Source organism: Monodelphis domestica, chromosome 5 (assembly GCF_027887165.1).
Source record: "Monodelphis domestica isolate mMonDom1 chromosome 5, mMonDom1.pri, whole genome shotgun sequence".
Taxonomy (NCBI): domain Eukaryota; kingdom Metazoa; phylum Chordata; class Mammalia; order Didelphimorphia; family Didelphidae; genus Monodelphis; species Monodelphis domestica.
The window spans coordinates 184,840,899-184,861,054 of record NC_077231.1 but is presented as its reverse complement, the minus strand read 5'-3'; the positions used below and the strand labels follow the sequence as shown (position 1 = coordinate 184,861,054).

The following is a 20,156-nucleotide window of genomic DNA, read 5'->3' as shown; positions in this document are numbered from 1 at the left end:
CCTTTCAGTCTCCTGAGAGAGGCCCAGCATTCGCCCAGAACAGGAAAGAGTGCCAAAGTGGCACCCCCTGGGTAAGTCTTTGAAAATTTATCTGGGAGTGAACAGCTCTCAACAAGGACATAAGCCTGACTGCATAAAGGAGATAAGCTTTTGGAAAAGAGGAGCTTCCAGGCTAAAGGTTATCAGCCGAAGACAGTGAGTACAGTGAAAACTGCACTGGACTTGTCATCAGGAGGGCCTGGGTTCAAGACTTGATTTGGATACTTTACTATCTTTGTGACTCTGGTTAAGTTTCTGAGTCTCGGTTCCTTCATCAGCAACTAGAATAAATGATATTAGGGATAGGGCAGTGTGGAAGAATGAGCAAAGGACTTGGGAGTCAGTTTCAAAGGCTTATTAGCTGTGAGATCCTGGTCAAGTCCCTTAACTTCTTTTTGCCTCAGTTCTCTCATCTGTAAAATGGAGACAGTAATATTGCCTACCTCCTAGGGTTGTTATGAAGATAAAATGAAATAATCCTTATATCGTGTTCTGCAAACCTTAAAGCCCTATATAAGATGCTGGCATTCTTTTTGTTGTTATTTTTATTTTGCTGTTACTGACAGTAGGACCTACCTCATAGGATTGTTTTGGAAGAAATATTTTCTTAAGCTTAAAGTAGTATATAAATGTGAGTTATTATAAGAAATGGCAGTTCCCAAGCATCCTTACCCTTTTTTTAAACCCTGACTTTTTAACCCATGGTTTTTTTTTTAATTCCTTTCAGCTTTTTTTAGAGACATAAGACAGCTGCAGAGTGGGTCCGAGCCTCCTGCTTTAAGCCTCAGTTTCATCCTCCTCAGCTCCCAGCTCCTTCAGCAGGTGTCATATCTTTAAAAAAAAATAGACTCCCTGATCCTTTATCCTCCCTAGCCATCTGGTGCCCAGAGTTCTGGAGAAAAAGAGAGAGAAGGAAGAAGGGAGAAGGGAAAGATAGAGGAGAGGAGAGTGGAAAGATAGAGAAGAAAGAGAGAAAGAAGGGAGAGGGAGAAAGGGAGGAGAGAGAGAGAGAGAGAGAGAGAGAGAGAGAGAGAGAGAGAGAGAGAGAGAGAGAGAGAGAGAGAGAGAGAGATTGAGAAACATGAGAGAGAGAGAGAGAGAGAGAGAAAGGGAGGGAGGGAGAGAGAAACATGAGAGAGAAAAGGAGGGAGGGAGGGAGGGAAAGAGTAAGAGAGGAAGAGAAAAGAGAAATGCTTATGATACAAGGATTCTTCACCACTGCAGTTTATACAAAGGGCCAAGAACTAAAAATTTCTAGCAAAGATTTTTATATTTGACCATTAATTATTATAGATTTATTTGATGGGTCATGCTGCATAGGCTCAGCAAAAAGACACTGAAAATGGGAAGAGGAAGCAAGATAGGTAATATATGTTCTAGGTACTCTCATAAGTTCAAGATATCACAGCTGTGTTCTAAATTGGCCAAATAAAAACAAAAACAATTTTGGTATTTCAGAAACTATTTAAGATTTCTATTATTTTAAAAAAGACAAAACTACTATTATTCAAATTCTTTCCCTTAAATCAACTTCACTCAGTTCTTTAAGCCAATTACTTGGAAGGATATTTTTGTCTTGATTGCCCCAACAAATTGCTAAACACGCTGATCCATTATATCTTTCATCAGACCACCCAGCTAAAACTAAAAGAGATGTCAAGGGTCATTTAGTCCAGTGCCTTGAAAAAAGTCCTTGGCTGAACATCAGGAAGCCTGTGGACCCTTAAATTAACTTGACATCTTTCCTATTCGCTAGAATTTCAGTTTCCTCTGAAAAATGGAGGACTAGAGCAGACAGAAGTAGGCATTCCTAACACAGGAAGAGTATTCTAGGTAAGAACTGAAAGGCTCCCTTCTCTCTTAGGCCTAACTGGCTACTTTCTCTAGAGTGTTCTCTAATCCTCATTCCACCCTTGCCATGGCCAAACACAACCCCCAGATGTGCCCATGCTCATCTTCACAATAAGATCCTTCCATGCAGTCAGTCTCCCTGGCCAGTTGGCTCCTCTAGCTCCTGCAGAGAGCATTAATTTTCATGGTGAACCCAAGAAGCTGTAATGTGATAAGGCCGCAGGCTCCTCCATTCCCTCCCATTGTCTGCAGCTCCCACAGCCATCTGGCCTCCCCAGCTTCTCACCCTTTCCCCTTAGAGCCAAAAATCAAGTTGTTTTATAATTCACATTCCCTGGGTGGTTTAGGCTGCCTCCAAGAAACCAAAGAAGCTGTTTTACTCTAATTTCCCGGGTCCCTTCTCTAACCATTCCTTGTTCCACAAGATTGAAGACTGGGATACCTGCAGTTTCAGAAAATGATGGGTAGTAATTAAAAATATATAATTATGGGCTAAACAACAAAATCATATTTCAAGTTATCCTAAAGGCCCATGTGAAAAGTATTAGGACAAGCACAGCTCTCTTCATTTTTAGGAGGCTTTTTTTTAATGTAGAAAAAGGCTGAGTGAATCAGATATTTTAATTTTTTTTTCATTTTTTTATTGTGATGCAAAATACACTTTCATAATTGTCACTCTTGTAAAAGCACACTTGTACATCACCAAAACCCCCAAATAAAACCAAAGATAAACAGATGTGAAAGACAACACCAACAGTTCTTTCCCTGGAGGTGGACTGAATCAGACAATTTGTTAGGGTTGAAAAAACTTAGCAATTTGCTAAGTTTCAGAAAGAGTAAAATGTTTACTTTTTGGTCTCCATGGTCTGGTATGAGCAAATGAACAAAATCTACGATTTCTCTACCTTGTCTCCTACTTACTTCCTGACTCTTTCACCAATTCATCCCCCTGCTAAGTTTTACCCCCAACCCAAACTCGGTCTTCTGATTCTTTTCCTATGTTCTGCCTCCCTTTTTCTTTGTTTCGTTAATGTAGGCATCCATTTGTACCTGGGTGTGCGTGTGAATTTCCCCACTTGTATGTATGAACATCTATCTCTATACCATACAAGCTGGGTACATCTCCTCAACCACCACATTTAATAATAACAATAATAAAAGCAAATATTTACATAGCTTCTATGATGTTCTAGGAACTGTATTAAGTGATTTAAAATGACCATTTCATTGGATCATTGCAACAACCCTGGGAGGTAGGGACCACTATTATCCCCATTTTACAGAGGAGGAAACTGAGGCTTGCCCAGGGTCACCCAGCTCATAAATATCTGAGGTCTTCCTGACTCTAGACCTGTGGGGGCACAAAGCAGTTCTCCAAGGAATGAAGGACTTCCTCAGGGAGGTGTGCCAGGCTCATGGACTCTTCCCCCCATATTACTCAATTCTCTGATCTATTAGCTCCCAAGTGTCTGCAAACAAACCCTTTGGGGAGCCCGAGTCTAGCTCCAAGAAGGCTGCCCCAGAGTGATTGGGCAGTTGGCTGACAGTAAACAAAACCAAAGAGCTTTATGAAGGGCCAGCTGTTTATGGGGTACCTCGTGCCACTTTCAATGTGCCATGCACGGAGAGGCCAGGTACAATGAGGAAGGTCTGGTGTGAGCAAACAGAACGAAATGATCATTCATGTTCCCTAAAAGCAGGTCCTGTGGATACTGAGCCAGCGTCAGTGCTCCTCCTCTCCTTCTACCCCACAAAATTTATTTTTATTTTTTTTAAACCCTTACCTTCCGTCTTGGAGTCAATACTGTGTATTGGCTCCAAGGCAGAAGAGTGGTAAGGGCTAGGCAATGGGGGTCAAGTGACTTGCCTAGGATCACACAGCTGGGAAGTGGCTGAGGCCAGATTTGAACCTAGGACCTCCCATCTCTAGGCCTGGCTCTCAATCCATTGAGCTACCCAGCTGCCCCCGCACAAAATTTTTAATGTGGCTAATGAAATCTGTAATTGAAGGAAAGCTTTTCCCAAAAAGTTACCAGTGAGCATCATGGTTTTCTACTGGAAATAGGAGGGTAAATGCATCATTAGGATACTTGAAAGCCAGGCATGCTCCTGGAATGAATCATCAGGAGCTAATGGCTATGTTAAGAATGCAAGAAGGCAGCTAACAAGCCCTGAAGAGCAATATTCATGGACTAGGGAAATCCCTTTATTTGGAGAGGCAAGAGACTAAGTCTGACATCTGATTTCAAAACCATTCAGAAAATAAAAGAATGATGGGCTATGGAGAGAACAGTAGAAAAATAACAGGAAATGACTTGCCCTTTTTTCCAGTTGATATATATTCTGGGGAGCCCTCAACAGGATACTGCTATAATATAGTCCAAGCAAGGGCTTACTGAACAGCTTAGAAAAACAGCTGAAAATTTCTTAGCTAGAGCTTTGTCATGTGAGGTTCTTTAAAGCAAGGAAGGCACCACCACTTGAGAAAATAAAATAAATTTTCCCTCTCAGTCAATGGCTCCTGGGTGTATAAAATTATAACTCAACTGGCCGTAGGAAAACATTCATTTTTTGTTTTAAGCATTCATTTTTCTATGCTTATTTCTATAGCAAATAATAGGCCTTCCTATGTATGTAGAGAATACATAGAAGTTTAAGGGCAAGATCAGAATTTTAATAACTATGATAGTTCAGTGTGCTCATTTTAAAAATTAAAAACCCCATAAAATAACATTTTAAATGCTATATTTCCAAAACATCCCGATTTTGTTACTAAAGTATCATTGGAGCACAATGAACAGCATGGCTGTTCAATTTGAATTTCTTTTCTCCATCCAGAGTTCTCTCTTGTTTGATTGCCTTTTTTCTTGTTTTCTACCCAATCATTCATTTTTTCATCTCCATTTCTCCCCTTTCCCTCTGCTTCAACTTTTTATCCTAGACTATGATAGAAACTTTACTTGGTTGATTCAAAATACTTTACTTGGTTGATTGTACAATATACTGCCTTTTCTTTGAATTCTTGTTAAAATAATAAATCTAGTGATTATTTGATAATTCCTAATACCAGTGGCTCTGAACTTTGAGTATCTGGAATCACATCTGAGATCTGATTTTTATTATTCCTGGGACCTTGAAGAACTCATATAAGCTCCTTATACCTCAGTTTCCACATCTGTTAAATGAAGGGATTAGACTAAGCAGCCTCTGAGGACCCTTCTGGCACTGAGGTCCTATAATATTGCTTTAACATCTGTCCCACTTTTTTTACGCTTTCTGATAAAGCAGCTTCTTTTATGTCATTCCTCAAATACTTTATATTTAACTCTTCTGTATTTATTTGTATTCATTATATATTTATTCTATGTTTATTCTACATTTACTCTCTTGTCCATTAGAATGGAATCTCCTTGTATACAGGGACTACTTATTTATGGTACAGACAGCAAAACAATAATTCTCTTTAAGTGGCCATATTATTAGAATTTACACCGCCTATTTCCACCAGACTAGACACAGTTATGTAACTATTACAATACAAAGGAATACCACTTCAATGGATTCATTATTCCCACTAATTGGCACCTGATGGCATTTATTTTCCCAGGCTCTAACACAGTACCGGGCACACAGTGGATGCTTAATAAATATTTGTTCTCTGACTATCCTTCACTAATTATCTCTTTATCAACATGTTTTACAGTCTCACAAGGATTCAAAGTCAAGCTCAATAATCTTGGTCTGCCCACCTCATCTAAGCTCCTTTTTTTTTTTTTTGATTCTCAGGAAATTTCTCCCTTTCTCTCCTGTTCCATCAGATTTTTCAGAGATTCCTGAGTGGCTCAGCCATCCCACTCACCAAAAATTCTTTGAGGAGCAGAAATGTAGTTGATCTGGGCCTGGCAACCTGGACTGAAAAAAGAACGAATCTCAATTTCTTTGGAAGATTAAGAATTGGCCATGTTTAATTCTGTCTATTAATTTCATGGGTCATTACTTTGGTCAAGGAAAAGCAAAGCCAAATAACGCTGGGGCAATTCTGCCTTTCTTCCATCCTCTCAGAGAGGATCCACTGCCAGCAATAGGCAGACACTGCCCTGAGCTTATATAGAGAATATTGTTCTCCCTTCCCCAAGAAAGCTGTTTTCTAAACCAATTTGCTGTCATTGGGCTTCCTAAACGGTCTCAGCTCAATCTGGACACTATTGGCACAGAACGAGCCACACTTTTGTATTGATTCTCTGCCTTTAGCGAAATCTGGGTGCATTTTTTAGAAAAGATAAATTGATTAATGGATTTCCTGTTCCATTATGTCAAGCTCGTAAAGCAGTTATCCCTTTTCCTTCTCATCCCTAAAAAGGACTATTTATATCTTCAGGATTTTATTTTGGGTTTCCCATCCCTCATGTGTTGACTAGCTCTAAAGAATTTTAATCCATACAAACTTGCCCAATTCTTTCTCTGAGAAGTTTTGAAACCTCTTCCCAGAGAAGAGACTAGATCAGACCACACTTAGCTTTATGTTCCTTATCAATAATAAATCCTAAACTGAAGTAATCACTTCCTCTTAAAGGTGGTAGAGGTAGTGGTGCCTGATATTTACTCTACTACTACTACTACTACTACTACTACTACTACTACTACTACTACTACTACTACTACTACTACTACTACTACTACTACTACTACTACTAGATAAATAGATAGATAGCATTTACATAGTGCTTTAAGATTTGCAAAGCACTTTTAAAATATTATCTCATTTTATCCTCAAAATAATCCTGGGAGGTAGTTGCTATTATTTCCCATTTTACAGCTGAGGAAACTGAGGCATAAGGTAACTGACATGCCCTAATTCACACATAATAAATATTTAAGTCCAAGTTTTGAACTCAGGTCTTCCTGACTCCAAGTCTAATGCGCTATATATTTGCACAACCAATGCCTCCATGTGGGTAAGAATCAGATCCAATAAAACATTTCCCTAATAATTCCACAGAGGCAGCCAAGCGGCTTAATCAATAGAGCACTGGGCCTAGAATCAGGAAGGCCTCAGTTAAAATCTAGCCCCAGCCCTTCACTGTGACCCTGAGCAAGTCATTTAATCCTGTTTGCCTCCGTTTCCTTATCTATAAAAATAATTAAAGAAGGAAATGACAAAACAACTCCAGTATATTTTTGCCAAGAAAATCCCAAATGGTGGTCAAGGAAGACCAAACAACAACAACAATTCACAAGATAAAATCACATCATTAATGTAAACTTTAAAAGTATTGGCCATATTGATATGAAAGTATATTTTTTTAATCATCCTTTCAACTAAGCTGAAAGTATCAAAAAAATCAACTCTGGTCTAAATGCTCTTTTTAGACTTAAGAGACACATTAGGTCAAGGACAAAAGGACATTTTTGGGAAAACAAATTTATGGTGGTAGCAAAACTCAGAATAAAGTACCTCTGCTATGGTTTGGGATATTGCCTTCCCAGCCCCACATTAGTGAGTTTTATTGACCCATCTAAGGGCAGTTTCCTTTTTCCCAAAAACTCTGAAAAGGGGGGCACTGTGACTCACCCTTCTCCTTTCATAAAGGATTTTGACCCTGACCTTTGAGAGCAAGCCCTTTTCAAATACTTGAGAGGAATGGTCAAAAAGGTAATGTACTAGTAACTACAGTCAAGGAACTAGTCTGAAATTTAAATTTTAACCCAAAATTATATTTTACAACTTGTGATTTTTCTCTTCCTAGATTCTAATACATGTTACATCAAATTCTTGGTATGAGGATAGAGGGTTAAAAAATGCTAACTGGCATGAAGAGACAGGGAATAGACTAAGGATGTATCTCCCTCTAGACTGCAATTTGTTTGGAGATTGGTGTTAAATTGAACACCAAAATAGAAATCCTAAACATCAAAAGAGAGATTAAAAAATTGAAAGTTTAAAAAAACAGAACTAATATATAAAACCAGGTTCTGGATTGTAGAATAAAAAAATAAAATAGATAAACTATTACCTAATTTGATTGTTAAAAAGAAGTCAAATTATCAGTACCAAAAAACAAAAAAGGGGAATTCAAAACTAATGAAGAAATAAAACCAATTATTTGGAGCTATTTCAGCCAACTATATAATAAAACTGATCATCTAAATGAAATAGTCTAATGTTTACAAAATGCAAATTGTCCTAAGTAATGGAACAGGAAACACAATATTTAAATAACCATATTTTAGGAAAAGAACTTGAACAAGCCAGAAATAATCTTAAAAAAAAAAAAACAAATACTAGAACCAGATGGATTTATAAATGAATTCTAGGTGTGTAGGGAATAAGCATTTATACTATGTTTGCTGTGTGTCAGGTATTGTGCTAAATACTTTTTAAACAATAATTTCATTTAATCCTCATGATAGGGTAGGTGGTATTATTATTATTATCATTTTACAGTTGAGGAAACTTAGGTAGTACCACTTAAATGACTTGTTGGAGTTTGATTTAAATTCAGTTCTTCCTGACTTCAGTCCCAGAATTCTATCCGTTGCATGATCAGCAGTCTCAATAATCTCCAAATATTTAAAGAATCATTAATTCCAATACAATTAATTCCAATATCTAAATTGTTTTTGACAAAATAGGTAAGAAGTCCTACCAAATTCCTTCTAAGAAATAAATATAATCTTGATACCTACACCAGGGAGATTCAAAGCAGAGAAAAAAAACTAGAGACCAATATCCACACTAAGTATTCATGTGAAAATTTAAATAAGCTATAAGTGAGGAGAGTACAGCTTTTTATCACAAAATCATATGCTATCATTGGACTAGATTTATACCACGAATGAAACTCTGGTTCAATATTAGTAAAACTATAAACATAATTGACCCTATTAATAATAAAAATAACAAAAGTCATGATTATTTCAATAAAATTTTGACAAAATGCAATCCCCATTATTGTGTAGAGAAAAAATACTAGAAAGCATAAGAATTAACCCTGCTTTCCTTAAAATAACATCACAAAGGGGGTAGGCTGGAACAAGGAGAACCTAAGTTCAAATCTGGCTTCAGACACTTCTTAGTTCTATGTTCCTGGGCAAGTCACTTAATCCCAAGTACCCATGCCTTACTGCTCTTCCGCCTTGGAACTGAAATATATCAATTCTAAGGTAGAAGGTAAGGTTGTTGTTGGTTTTTTTAATTACCACATGGAAACTATGTGAACGATTACAAAATTCTCTTTATGAATAAACACATATATAATTAACTGAAGAAATACTAATTGTTCATGGGTAGGTCCAACCAATATCATAAAAATGATAATACCTAATTTAATTTGCTTATTCAGTACTATAACAATTAAGCTACCAAAGGATTATTTTCTAGAGCTAGAAAAAAATCTTAAAATTTATCTGGAGAAACAAAAGGTTAAGAGAGGCAAAAAAAAAAAAAGGAAGAAGGGAATCTATCAGTGCTTGATCTCAAATTATATCCTACAAAGCCATAATTGTCCAAACAAATTGGCACTAGATAAAAAAGAGAGATTGAAGAGTACAACAGATTAAGTCTCAATAAACAGAAACACATCAGCACAGAAACCTACTAATAAACCACAGAGCCAAGCCACTGGGGCAATAACAAACTATTTGACAAAACGTGCTGGGAAAACTCAAGAATGATATGGCAAAATGGTTATAGGTCATCTCAAACTGCATACTAACATAAGCTCCAAACATACATGTGATTTGGACAGAAAATCATAAGCAAATTAGAGAAAGATAAAAGAAATCATCCTTCAGATCTATGGATAAAGAAAAATTAAAGACCAAACAAGAGATAGAGAGATTCACAAGAAGTAAAATGGACAGTTTTGATTACATAAAATGTTTTTTCATGCACAAAAAAAAAGCATTGGGGTTAAATCAGAAGAGAAGCTGGAACTTGTTAAAAAAAATTTTCAGCAAGTTTCTCTGATAAGGGACTCATTTCTAATATATATATGTATATATCTATAATGTATAAAATATATTTTAAGAGTAGTTCCTCAATTGATAAATGGTCAAAAGATATTAAGGGGAGGGGAAGGGAATTAGTATTTATGCAGCATCTACTTGTGCCAAGACTAAGAATAGCCAGTTTTCAGAGGAAGTCACTCAGCAAAATATATTAGAAAATACATTAAAACAAGAACTGAGAATTTCAGTCAGTCAATGAACATTTATTATGTGCCTTCCTATTATGTGCCAGGCATTGTGCTAAATACTGGAGATACAAAAAGGGGCAAAAGGCAATCCTTTCCCTCAAGGACTTTACAGTGTAATGGAAGAGACAATAAGCAAACAAAAATTGTATATTCAAAAGACACTATCTATCCATCTATCTACACACACACACACACACACACACATATATATGGGGAGGGAATGAGAGACAGACACACAATGGGGGGAGGTGCACATGCTTCTTTTATATTTATATAGGATACATATAGGAAAAAAGAAAGCAAATAAGAGAGGGAGCAAGCAATAGATTTAAGAGGGGTTGGGAAAGACTTCCAGTAGAAGATAATAAAGATGGAAGAAATCTAAGCTAACAGTCGTCATATAAAAAAGATTTTAAATTACTAATAATTAGATAAATGCAAATTAAAACCAACTCAGAGGTACCACCTCACACCCATCAGATTGGCAAAGTTGACAAAATGGCAAATGCTAGAAGGGTTGTGGGGAAGTAACCCTGTTGGTGGAGCTGTGAACTAGTGCAGCCTTTCTGGAAAGCAACTTAGAACTATGCCCCCAAAAGCTAATAAACTGTACATACTCTTTGACCCAGCAATACCTCTACTAAGCTTATACCAAGAAGAGATCAAAGGAAGGGGGAAAGGACCAAATGTATAAAAATATTTAAACCAGCTCTTCTTGAAGAAGAAAAGCAGTGCAAATCGAGGGGATACTCATCAAATGGGGAACAGATGAACAAGTTATTCTATATGAATGCAATGGACCACTCTAGTATTATAAAAAATTTTGAAGGGGGCAGTTTAAGAAAAATTTAGGAAGACTTATATGAATTGATACAAAGTGAAGTAGGCAAAACCAAGAGAACAATATATACAATATCAGAAATATTATAAAGAAAATCAATTGAAAAAGAGTAACTGTTCAATAAAATAACTCACCAATCCCAAAAAACTTCAGCTGATATACTTGAGTACAGACTGAAGCCTATTTTCTTCTCTTTCTTCTTTTCCTTTTTTCTTTATTTTATTATTTCTTTCTGGACCTGGCTAATTTGGAGATTTGTTTTGCCTTATCTTGAAGAGCATGTTTGCTCTTATACATATTTGCAATAAGTTTTGGTTTTTCTTAACTTCTCAATGGGTAGGGGAAGGAAAGAGGAAGGAGAGAGTTTGGAACTTAAAATTAATTTTCAAAAATGTTAAATGTTTAATTGAATAAAATTCTTTCTGGTAGACTTGTGACTAAAATGCAGTATAATCCTTTTTTTTCCCTTTAGTAGTGATTTGGGAAGAGTGACAGATTTCTAGCAGATATCTGGAAAAAGAAAGTTTCCTAACATGCCTCTGTTCCAGACTTGAGATCTGTTTCCCCTATTCTTTATCTAGTTCTTCTTTTGGTCCTAGTCATCTGTAACACATTCCAATGGCACTATCACTTCTGTTTCTACCTCTATTGTTCTTCATCCAAATGTTATCCATATTTTCCCATTCATTCATAAATGTCCTGACATGTGGTCTATCTTTAATATGTAATGCTATTCCCACCCCAGATACTTTTTCCTATTCTCTTCCTTTACAATTAAATAGTGATTCCCATATACCTAGGAAGAGGGGTCATAAACATGGATGGCTAAATATTATTTAATTGTGCCTTAGAGTAGTAAATAATTGCTGGATGTGAGTATGGGAATTCACTACACTTTTTTTTTCTTTTTTGGTTGAAATGAATTCAAGAAATGAAAAACATTGGAAACCACTGCAATATAGTATACCTACCTACTTCTACCTCATATTCTAGTCACGAATCTCATTCTAACAGGTCATCATGATACTTGTGAGACCAAACTTGATCCATTACCACATTAAGATCACTAGTTCATCTAGCTTATTATTCATACTCTGTGCACCTGTCCTAGAGCTAACTTTAAATCTCTCCAAAAAATAATTTTATCTTAAAATTTATTTCAATAGAAGAGTCACACAGTACAGAATCAGTTAAGCTATTAGATGAATTACATTTGTGGATTCTTAGTACTGAGAAAGACCACTGCAATAATTATATCCAATAATGGTTTATTATTTTTCTATGATAAACAATAGGAAAATCTGAGTTTGGGAAGAAAAAAAATATCCCCAATGAACTTGATACAATGTCTTTTTTCATGTTCATTATTCAATTGGTAACAAAAGTTCAAAATGAAAATATTATTTCTAATACTTACCAAAATGAGCCCTGAGATTAGTGAGGAAGTGCCTGTCAGAGCAACGTAGAACTTCGGTGTTAATGTGTTCAAAAACATACTCACTAGAAGGAAAAAAGAAAGAGAAAAACAAGAAATATGAATGTCAAGAACATTGACTCTTTTCTATTAGTCCAGATAATTTTAAATATCTAAAATAAATTAGAACCCCATCATCAACTGGCTCCCAGTTGTTTAAAAAAAAAAGGATTTATAATATATCCAATCACATATCTTGAACCATAAAAACTAAAGCAACTGTTAGCTCTGCCTCCAAACACTAGCCTTGTAGAGCATTTTCCATTGTGGTTACAACTGAATACTTTATGCAAACAACATCTTTACTCAACTGTCAACCAAAAAGCCATGACTATATTTTTGTTGGCCCAATAGACTAAGCCCTTGAAAAGTCAAATAACAATTCTATAGATACAAAGTCCAAAAGAACAATGACTTAATATATTACATACTATGGTAACAAAAGGGAAGGTTAAAAATTGGATGTACACTGGTGAAATCCTAAAACTTATTTATAGAGCTGCTGGGTTGTTCTATTTATGGAGCAAATAAACCATGCCAAAATGCAACCTTTTATTTATATAATACTCTTTTCCAGCAATCATCTTAATAACTAATTTCTACTCTATTCTTCAACAAATTCATTCACTAAGAAAAATCCAAATAATTGAACTGATTTTTATATAATCTACTGTTTTTCAAAGTATAGACAACACCCAACTTAGGTATTTTTTTTATTATCACAACAGTATCAGTCTACACACTGCTACACTATATAATTTTAATTATACATTTCATTATTCAGAAATTGACCTTTTACTAGCTTAAACTGATGATTTATCCATCTACCTTTTCTAAGTAATGTATACTCAACACATTTATGTTTTATCACCACATCTTTCTTTGGAAGACAGTCAGTTATTAGATCCGATTTTAAAAACACTAAGCAAAACAACCAAACGGTAGCGTAACTAGGGTGCACAGGCCAACAGCCATGGGGTACCAGCCAGGAAGGGTCCAGCCAAGGAGTCATTGAAGTAAAGCAGACACTCCTGCTCTAGTACCAAAATAACTGGAGGGTCATAATGTAGTCAGTCTAGTAGTGGGGAGGAGAGGTGGGACACTAAAAGAAAGATTATCCTGGAATTTAAAGGGAAACAAATCAGTTAGTTTTGCCATAAGTGAAAAAAAATTGCTATTTGTCACTTTCAAAGTTAACAGTCAGTGGAAGAAAGAATGAAATTAAAGGCTAGAGTCCATGATTCATAATTAGATTATAAGATCCTGGGATTCATCTCTTAATTATCATAATGGGATATCTTTCTATACTCCAAATCCTACCACCTATCCCTCCTATGCTAATTTTCTAATTGTGGTTAAAAAGAAAAGGTATATTATATTCCTTGTGTGAACAAAGATGAACATACTTTCTTTTTAGTGGATTTTTTCAAACAAATCTGCTGAAACTACAAAAGATACTAACTTAAATCAGAATCTCTTGAAAACTGATAGATTCTCCAATTGTAGATGGAACATAAACAGATGGGGAAAAAAATTCCTAGGAAAAAAGTATACATAATATGCACCTGTATAAACAGGAACTTGATTCCATTTAAAAAACAACAATAAAGTCATTCGTACATAGTTAAAAATTAAAGATAGGTAAGGTAAAATACATTCCAGTAAATATTGAAGATAATACAGCAACTAATACTAATATATACATATATGTGCTTCTATTCATTATATTCAACTCGAGGAGAGGGGACATGAAAATGGAGAAAGAGAATGGAAATGAGTCAGATAAGGGCAGATAAAGACACAGAAGGAGAACCAGAAAGTGACAAAGTTAATACCTCATATTTAGAAATAACTCCATCTTTCTTGATATTGCTAGTAAAGATTTTTAAAGCCATATTTCACTTTTACAATTATAAAAATGGAATGCCTCCATGCTGGGAATAAAGTTATTATACTGAATAAGGTCGGGGAAAGACAAAGACAGACCAAACAGTAGCATACTTTCAATAAATTACCAAGGATGATGACAGAGGTGGTCAACAAGTTTGTTTTCAGATGCATTTTATTTTCATTTAAGTTGCATGAGGTGAATTTAAAAAGACAAGAAAACTGTGCTCTTTTCAATTTTATTCTCATTATTATGTCATAATAATACACTTTATTAAGGTTTCTCCTTAATTTTGGGTAACAAAAGAAATCCATTTCAAACCAAATGAAGACTGCAGTCATTGAGTCTATTTTATTTTGGAGCATTCTATTATAATTAAGGGCAAAAAGTGATCCACAATAGTCTTCAATAAGAGTGCATAAGGTTGAAGAAAGGAGAGCAAATCCTATAATTACTTTGACCTGCAGAAACCACTTTTATATGGTTTTGAAAAAAATACATTCATCATGATGAAATGTAAATGTGCATCTGGCTCATCATGGATAATTATTTGGATTTAGATAAAAAATCTTCACTTTATATCTATATTTCAGGGAGCTAGTTTAATAAATTCAGAGTATCCCAAAAGTTTTAGTGCAGTTTAAAACTTAAGCTTTAAAGCTTTAAGTTGCCCTAAGATTTTTGGGACACAATATACATTGAGCAGTGTTATTAAAATGCATTAGGCCTAAAGGAAAGAAAAAGGTTTTGAGTCTTTTCATTAGGGAAGGAGAAAAAGCTCTTAACCAATTACATTAAAAGGCTTGTCATACATGCTTTTATTTCTTTTGGGGGGGAAATAGCACGTTCTCCACTGGGATGAAAGTACAAAAAAGCCACATTGAAATGGGAGAGGATCTACTTAAAGAATACTCAAGTAAATTAGATTATTTGAATCTACAGGCTTGAATGACCTACATCTGAGGGCAACTAAGGAATTAGTTAAAATGATCACTGAAACCGTTCATAATAATCTTGGAGTATTAATGGAGGCATGGTAAGGTCTCTGAAAACTGGGAAGGAGAAAACATACCACCTGCATTTTCAAAGGGGGAAACTGAAAATTCAATTAGATTTCCAAACCTTTTCATATGCTAAAACATAACAACAAAAACATATCCCCAACCAGCCCAGCTTTGTGAAGAATAAATTCTTTCAAACTCTTCTAACTTCCTTTTAAAACCTGGCAGTTAGTCCAATACATCACAATATAGAGCAAGGCATAAGATATCTTTTGAATTTTTACCAATGCTTTAATTTGATCCAATAAGACACTTTTAAAGGATAACTATTTAAGAAGCATATGTAATGACCACTTTTGAATTGTATTAAAAGACAATTTTAAGATGCTGAACTTTAACCTGACACAATTGTCTCATTTTTACTGGTGACCAAAGGTAATGGAATAAAAGGTATATTATTAAAGTGTGCTGGAAGTGGTCAATTAAATGGGAGTGTTTTATAACTGGGCACATGAATTTTAAAATAACTCTTGCAAGTTACAGTGATGACTGGATAAAAATGGAACAATATTCAAAAAGGACAAGTAAAAGATAAAGGGGAAGAAGGCAACTACATAACTATCAAAATATGGGAGGTTTCACTTGGATGAGTATGACAGAAAATTATCATTGGAACTGGAGACAGTCATGTCAAGAATACATTTATCAAGGTCCATACAACATGGCATGTATTATAAAAAGAGCTCTTCCATTTACTACTCCTATCATGTAGTTTTTTAAAAGATTGACTGTTCCCACTTTTAAAGCAAAAGGTATTCCTGGAAACCACAGCATCACAGCAACTTAACAAAAGAAAGACCAGATATGTCTATATATGATTGCACATTTTTCTCCTCCAATACAAGTGGCATTATCAGTGCAAGCCAACTATTAAGCTGGAAAGTGTGGCTAGAAGTGAATTAAAGATGCTGGTCTAAAAGTTTAGATTAATCAAATAGGTTTGGCTTTCCTGTCTCTATCATTTATGGAATAGGCTATGAAGATTTTTAAAAGATTTTAAATGAGTAAAAACTCAAATAAATGGAATAAGCATTGTAGAGTGCATACCTCTAATTCTTTTATTTGCTTCTCCAAGCTGAAGCTTTAAGTCACCCTCTCATTCACTCAGAACTGCAAGGCTGCTACAATTAAGTTCTTCACTAGACCAATTTAGAGTACCAACATTTTATTTGGTATTTATTTGTATTTGGTAAATATTCATTTAGAGGACCAACAACTCAGATAAAGTCTATGGACAGTCTGAAAAACTGGGATTCTCAGCAGCCTTTGTCTTGCTTTTCCTCTACTCTGGCACCATCACTGCTGATACAGAAGGCTGAACAGGAATGAGGGCCATTTTGGTTTTTTCTTTGTTACATGAGTTGCCACTGCCAAGAAATTTGTCGACAACTGGCTAGCCTACTGGTGATGAACTTTCTGTATTTAGCTCAGTTAGCCCTTAGAAAACAGATTCATTCTGTCTGGGACTGTACTCAAGGAAACCTTTCCAACACAGTAGAAATCTGCCAGAGCTTGTGCTCCTTGAGAACTGAAGGTCATGGACAGAGACAAAAGTCCCCCAGAAAGGATTGCAACCAGCATAATTAATCAGAAAACCATACTGATAAGAAAACACATCTGTCTGAGTATCTCAGTAAGCAATGCAGAAAAACATTTCAAAGGATTAGAAAGGAGGGTTCTAAGTAACTTAATGTTCTTAGTAACTGAGAATAAAGTAGGGTATTTCAATATATTAGAGATCTTTCAAAAATGTGTATGTATATTTTCCTGGCTTAATATGGATTTCATCCAAAACTATGATTTCTCTGGTAGAGGGAACTCTGAGTGAGAAAGCATCCTCAATTGGTGTGGTACAATTGCCAATAGTCACATAACCCATCTATGTCAGAAAAAGGAATTGAATCCAGGTCTCCACTTTGAAGCTAAGCCCTAGCTTCACTACATTATTATGTCTTTCTGGAATAGATAGTGCCCATAATGAAACTTCTCTCCTAACTGTGGATCATACATTGGGAGGTGCTGGTTTATGTTTCACCACCACCTCTCTAGAAAAATGCAGAGTTGAGTCTACATTATTAACATTTTCTCCATTACTTTCTTAAGCCTGGACAATACATTGAAAAATAAAGCCTTGACCACTAGTATTTGCTGATTTCCAAGGTGAAACTGCTCAAACTAAAATTTAACAATTGTCTTTCATAGACCCTTAACACAGCACATCCCTAATTTTATAGTATAGTGCCTATTACATCTACAGATTTTTTTAAATTAAGATGAATGTGTATGAAGCCATGGCTATATCATAGAATTTGATGTTTACATACTTTAATCATCAATGGTAGAGTATTCAAGTTGCATAACCACTAGTCGGAACTTTTATACTGGGAATTCATTATTTTAATAGAGGTTGTGCTCTATAAATAGTAGGCACTCTCTAAGGTCCCTTCTAACTTTAAAGATTCTATGGATCTTTGATATTTTGTTATTTGCTTTTTGCTTCTTAAAGTAAAATGTGCCAGACCGACTAATTGATTAGGTAGGTGCTAGTTAATGATGGTTTTATTATATTTGGAATGGACTCTGTTGATATAGAAATGCCTAGAGGCAGAAAGATATGATTCTGTATTCCTCCTACAATAGAAACAATCTTTCTTGACCTTTGGTCACTCCAGGGTTTTGTGGAGTTTTCCCTGACATTTTCCTTAACATTTATTTGTGGGTTATGAAAGGAACATTGATGACTGTCATATTAAGCCAAGAAACATAACCAAGATCATGAGTTTCCAAAGGACTTAATTGGAGAAAATATATCAAAGTCACAATACCTTCAAAGCTGTAAAATTAGGACATCTGGATAGAATAAAAATGCAATTTATTTCATTTCAATCAGTATTCTGGCTATAGCTGAAAGTGTAGAAATTGATATAGAATCATTCCATGTCTATGGGAAGCACAATGGATACAACACTGGACCTTGAATCAGAAAAACCCAAGTAAAGCCACACTGGATATTAACTAGGTATGTGGACAAGTCCAATTGGCCTCTGTATACCTTAGTTTCCTCATCTATAAAATGGGGATAATCACTGTATCTACATTCAGGGTTTGGGGGGAGAGCAAAATGAGATATTTGTAAAGCACTTTTGCAAGTCTCAAAATCCTATGTAAATACTAGCTGTTGTTATTAACAGCAGAACACTAAAGCCAAGTGTTAACCTTGTACCAAATAAAGAATAATACCATAATGATAACACATTTATATTAAATCTTAAGGTTTATAAAGCACTTTCATATATATATTCTATCATCCAATTATTATACAAATAAGTTTGGGAAGAACCTCCACTCAAAAAAAATTTTCCCTCTTTTCAAAATGTATTAGAAAGAAAACTATAGCACTGTTTTAGTCTACCAATTGCAATTTTAAAAACAGTTCAATTATAGAATATTTTTTCTTCATTCCTTACTCTATCCTAATATCTATTCTCCTTCTCCTGCTTATTGTAATTAGAAATCACTCCCATTTATTGACTTCCTCATCTAGTGATGGGTAGAAGACAAAAAAAATTATACTTTTTATAACTTAGCTAACACATGCTTCAATTCATATTTTCAGGGCATTAAAATTGAAGAGATTATATTCCTTTAATTACAATAAAATATTAGTCTCCCAAACAAAAAATAACACTTGACAGCACTTTCTACCTGCAGGCAAGGACAGATAGGGTATGAATAAATTTGGTCTTCTTCACTATTGGAAAGTTTCTCAAAATGGTTAATTACTATAATATACCCTAAATATTAGGTACTATAATAACCTAGATAATCTATATAGTGATCTTTATTTGACTTTTTAAATCAAACAGTAAAAGGATTTAAGAAAAATGGTTCAGAAAAAAATAACTTCAGAAATCATATAAAAACATGTTTGTCTATATGAAAATATTCGATTTGTATGTATAAAATTCCATATAAAATTAGTTCTACACCAACGTAAATATAGCTTTTAAAGCAATATAAACAAAAAGTGTAAAATTCAGCTTCAATAAATGCCTCTTACGAAATGTCTACCTTCCCTTTCAGCCATGCCAACTAGCTCTCTAAATGATATGTAAAGCCCCAAGTTCCTCTGCCCTTGATAAACTCTGCACCATTTCTCCAGCTAAAGAAAAATAGAGGGAGATATATTTTTAGCCTTGTTCCTATGGCAAGAAAACCCTCATAAATCATTCTGTCTATCTTTCCCTTTCTCCCTTGATGTCATAAGCAGCCTCAGTTGCCTTGGCAACTTTACAGGTAAACTGTTTCAGCTAGATATCTGGGCATCTGTTTCTACTGTGAACTGGATTTCTCCTGTTTATTTCCTTTTCCCAGCTCAAATCAATTGGAGACCAAGGCTACAACAGCCTGGTTCCTTACACCACAGGACATATCTTCTGTTAAGCCCTTAATGAGTCACTTCTCCTTTGCTAGAATGAGCCCATCTGTACAGTAATAGCTTGGTCAAACCTGGGCTTCTCTCCCAAAAGAGAAGAGTGAAGCTCTTTGGATCTGTTTCCTTTCAATTTAATAGGAATGCTGATAACAGACTAAAAAATGTGGATTTAGCCAGCAGGAGAGTGATCCTTCTCTTCCTCCCCCTGTATCTTTTTTCTAAAGCACCTCGTTCAGGTACAAGAATAAATAAAGCTGGCTTAGTGTATCTGAAAACAGGCATGGGATAGTATAAATAACTCTAGACCATTATCTTGTGTTTCCTAGTCAGGGGACTTGGGTTCTAATCCTGGCACTGGAACTAACTTGA

The 20,156-nt window shown here is 35.2% G+C and overlaps 1 protein-coding gene across 7 annotated transcripts in view; it reads right to left on the bottom strand.

Annotated features, from left to right (window-relative positions):
* The window catches only part of ST7 (suppression of tumorigenicity 7), a 300,665-nt gene that overhangs the window by 150,071 nt on the left and 130,438 nt on the right, over positions 1–20,156 (bottom strand). For 6 of the 7 annotated variants that reach the window (XM_001364496.4, XM_056799579.1, XM_007504185.3 and 3 more), the window contains exon 2: positions 12,347–12,429. In XM_001364496.4, coding sequence (XP_001364533.1) covers positions 12,347–12,429 — 83 coding nt within the window. Of the gene's footprint in view, positions 1–12,346; positions 12,430–19,423; positions 19,455–20,156 lie in introns of those variants that run through there. The other variant, XM_056799580.1, reaches the window with a different exon arrangement.